The sequence below is a fragment of the Salmo salar genome, unplaced genomic scaffold (genome assembly GCF_965601325.2).
Source record: "Salmo salar unplaced genomic scaffold, fSalSal1 ptg000613l, whole genome shotgun sequence".
Classification (NCBI taxonomy): Eukaryota; Metazoa; Chordata; class Actinopteri; order Salmoniformes; family Salmonidae; genus Salmo; species Salmo salar.
This window is the reverse complement of record NW_027675440.1, coordinates 276473-280255: the sequence shown is the minus strand read 5'-3', so window position 1 is coordinate 280255 and position 3783 is coordinate 276473. Positions and strand designations below refer to the sequence as shown.

General features: G+C 39.6%; 1 protein-coding gene across 1 annotated transcript; it reads right to left on the bottom strand.

Annotated features, from left to right (window-relative positions):
• Positions 1 to 700: 700 nt before the first annotated feature.
• Positions 701 to 3155, bottom strand: LOC145876878 (uncharacterized). The gene is made up of 2 exons (XM_082972216.1): positions 3152 to 3155; positions 701 to 3068 (listed from the first exon to the last, which is right to left on the bottom strand). The coding sequence occupies exons 1-2, from the start codon at positions 3153 to 3155 to the stop codon at positions 2275 to 2277; spliced, it is 798 nt and encodes a 265-aa protein (XP_082828342.1). The 3' UTR covers positions 701 to 2274.
• Between the last annotated feature and the right edge of the window lie 628 nt (positions 3156 to 3783).

Below are 3783 nucleotides of genomic sequence, written 5' to 3'. Positions count from 1 at the left end.
CCACTCCACCACGCCTTCTGCAGGCTGGAAAAGTGGGATTGATACTGTTTTCATACTAAGATGGACCAGGAGTCTGTTGATTGGTCAGTCATTGGGTTAATTTGTTTTACAATATGTGCAAATCAAATCAAGCTTTATTTATAAAGCACATTTCAGACATGGATGCAACACAATGGCTTCACAGGAAAAAACAATGAACATAATCAGAAATATTTAGTACACAAATATGAGGATAAAAAACAATAATAACAACTGAAAGACTAATGAGCATTGTAAGGAAATGCCATTGATTAAAATATCAACAATATGATGCAACATCCAACCCACAATATAACTTGTTTTTTAGGAGGGGCTCTGAAAGACACTATGGGGGTGTCCACTGGAAGTTGACTAGTAACAACAACTGGGACCTAAAAGACACCCACCATGAGACCCACTAAATCTGCCCAAGAAGAGGCAAACAAAAGAAAATCCCACACCAAACTTAAAGACAGGAAGCAAACCAAAAAGGTGGAGCAACTAAAGGTGTTGACTCTCCACATGTATCAAGACAACTGGAGCACTGGGCCAGACACTCTTAAATAGAACCTGGACCAGCTCAGGTGAAACACCTTCCCACTAACGAGATGGACAAGCCAGCACAGGTGTAACACATACTGACTAACGAGGTGACACCAATCAGTGCGTCCTACGTGCTAACGAGCGAGACGTGCTAACGAGCTAGACGTGCTAACGGGCTAGACGGGCTAACGAGCTAGACGTGCTAACGAGCTAGATGTGCTAACGAGCTAGACGTGCTAAAGTCCAACCTCAAAACATAAATGGAAAAACCAAAGCCTGTAACACCTTCCCCCTTAAGACAACAAATATATCCTATATTTTTGTTGAACAAGTTTGCTCACCACCAATAGAAAACAACTTCCATTTCACATTATAATCAACTACAATGCTTCACCTTCACCAATATAAACATGGTGTCTACTGGATGTCAACAATTATAAACAAGAAAAAAAATGTCTAAATAATATACAGTATCTTTTCTCCTTCATCTTTCGTTCTATACAATCCTTCCTTACCTTCTAGAACTCTCGTCCTCTTGGAACGAGCCCAAACAAAACTCATCTCCAATAGGACACAGACATGTCTGATTTCAAGAGGAAACTCCTGCAATATGTAGTAACTTTCCACCTCACTGCAGAGCTTCTCTCTCTATTCAGGGTTCACCAGATAGGCATGTTGTTGGATCGGGGCCCAGTCCCCAATGTCATGCTCTAGTACAACAGCTTTTCAATGACATTGTGCTAGGTGGGATATCCCCAATGTCACAGTTTTAACGTGTCCAAATCAATAACTAATATGCAGAAACAGTTTGGGATAAATTGAAAACCTAAACATAACATGTGGTATTTACACACAAACATCTGCCACAATAGTCATATTACTTGTATTTTTTTAAACAAACACCTTATAAACTGCACAAGCACCAGAAACACTGTTGTTTTGACAAGTAGCAATAAATCACTGATATCGATTAGGGGGGAAATCAGGTTGTACGTGCTGTTGAAACTAACACAACTAAACAAAACACATAGAAATGGAGATATATTCTACCTCACTGATTAGAGGACAACCTGCAGAAGACAGTCAGCTACATTTGGGAGTGATGCATTTAAAATGTAGGGGTCGCTAAACAAAGGAACGCAACACTTATTTGTCATAACTCATCGATATCATGCTAAAATCATTTGTGCAAGAGGAGGGAGATGAGGTTGCACATCCTGTTAAAACTAACAGCTCAAAAACCACACGGAATCTGGGAATAATGTGTACATCCCTGGTTAGAGGACAATTTGTAGAAAACAGCTCGCTACATTTTGAAGTGTTGCATTTTGATTCAAGTGGGTCACCAACGTGGTAAGTGTAACACAACTCTTTTTTTGTTAGTACTTTTTGTTAAATCACATAAATAGTAACTCTTTCAATTCAGAGCCTGGATTTTCCCCCTGAGGCTAATATCCATATCATGTTGAAATCAATAGAACAGGGGACAAACGTTTAGGGTTCTACATTGTGACATCATTAAAATACTCCTTCTACAATGTTAAAACATTCTACATTGTGACATCATTAAAATACTCCTTCTACAATGTTAAAACATTCTACATTGTGACATTAATTCATTGATATCATGAAACAACTCCTTCATGTATGTATTTTCTGATATTTGATCAGAAGTCTTTTATCAAAGTATCTCTTGTCACACTGATCACAGCTCTAAGATTTCTCTCCTGTGTGTGTTCTCTTGTGTGATTTCAGGCCACCTGACTGAGTAAAACTCTTCCCACATTGACCACAGCTATAAGGTTTCTCTCCTGTGTGTGTTCTCTGGTGTAATGTCAGCTGGCCAGATTGAACAAAACTCTTTCCACATTGATCACAGCTATAAGGTTTCTCTCCTGTGTGTGTTCTCTGGTGTAATGTCAGCTGGCCAGATTGAACAAAACTCTTCCCACATTGAGTACAGCTATAAGGTTTCTCTCCTGTGTGTCTTATCTGGTGCACTCTCAGATCTGTAGATTGAACAAAACTCTTCCCACATTGAGTACAGCTATAAGGTTTCTCTCCTGTGTGTGTTCTCTGGTGCATGTCAGATTGAACAAAACTCTTCCCACATTGACCACAGCCATAAGATTTCTCTCCTGTGTGTATTCTCTGGTGCGATGTCAGCTGGCCAGATTGAACAAAACTCTTCCCACATTGAGTACAGCTATAAGATTTCTCTCCTGTGTGTATTCTCATGTGTTTCGTCAGACCACTAGAGTCAGTAAAACTCTTCCCACATTGACCACAGCAATAAGATTTCTCTCCTGTGTGTGTTCTCTGATGAATTTTAATGCCTGATGAGGTGAATCTCTTCCCACAGTCAGAGCAGCAGTGAGTTCTCTTCCCTGTGGGTCTCTGCAGGTGTTTCTTGAGGTGTTCTGATCTGGAGAGACTCTTCTCTGCCTCGTCAGCATCATGATGTTGTTGAGGCTCCCCAGAGGATCCACGACTGTCCCGCCTCTCTCCTGTGTGAACAACAAAGTCAGACAGATGATTAAAGTCCCACAACAGCAGAAATCCACTGTTTATTTGAGGTAAAAGGTCGTACCCATGAAGTTATACAACAATTGACGTCTGTTAAATTATTTGACCATTAAGACAGTCAACTTAGCAACAATCATATTTTGTCTTGTTTTCACATTAGTAGTAACTAGAAATAAGTTATTCATGTTGTTGAAACTCTAAGCAGTGTGCCAGACGACTTTTGGTCTCCAATATAGGCCCCTTTCTGTGTTTGCTAAAATTGCAGCACGAGGGCAATTTGATTGCAGAAACTCCTCCCTGCTAATGAGGAAACCACTGGTTATGGATGTAGTATATCTGGTAATGAGGAAACCACTAGTTATGGATGTAGTATATCTGGTAATGAGGAAACCACTAGTTATGGATGTAGTATATCTGGTAATGAGGAAACCACTAGTTATGGATGTAGTATATCTGGTAATGAGGAAACCACTAGTTATGGATGTAGTATATCTGGTAATGAGGAAACCACTAGTTATGGATGTAGTATATCTGGTAATGAGGAAACCACTAGTTATGGATGTAGTATATATGGTAATGAGGAAACCACTAGTTATGGATGTAGTATATCTGGTAATGAGGAAACCAATAGTTATGGATGTAGTATATCTGGTAATGAGGAAACCACTAGTTATGGATGTAGTATATCTGGTAATG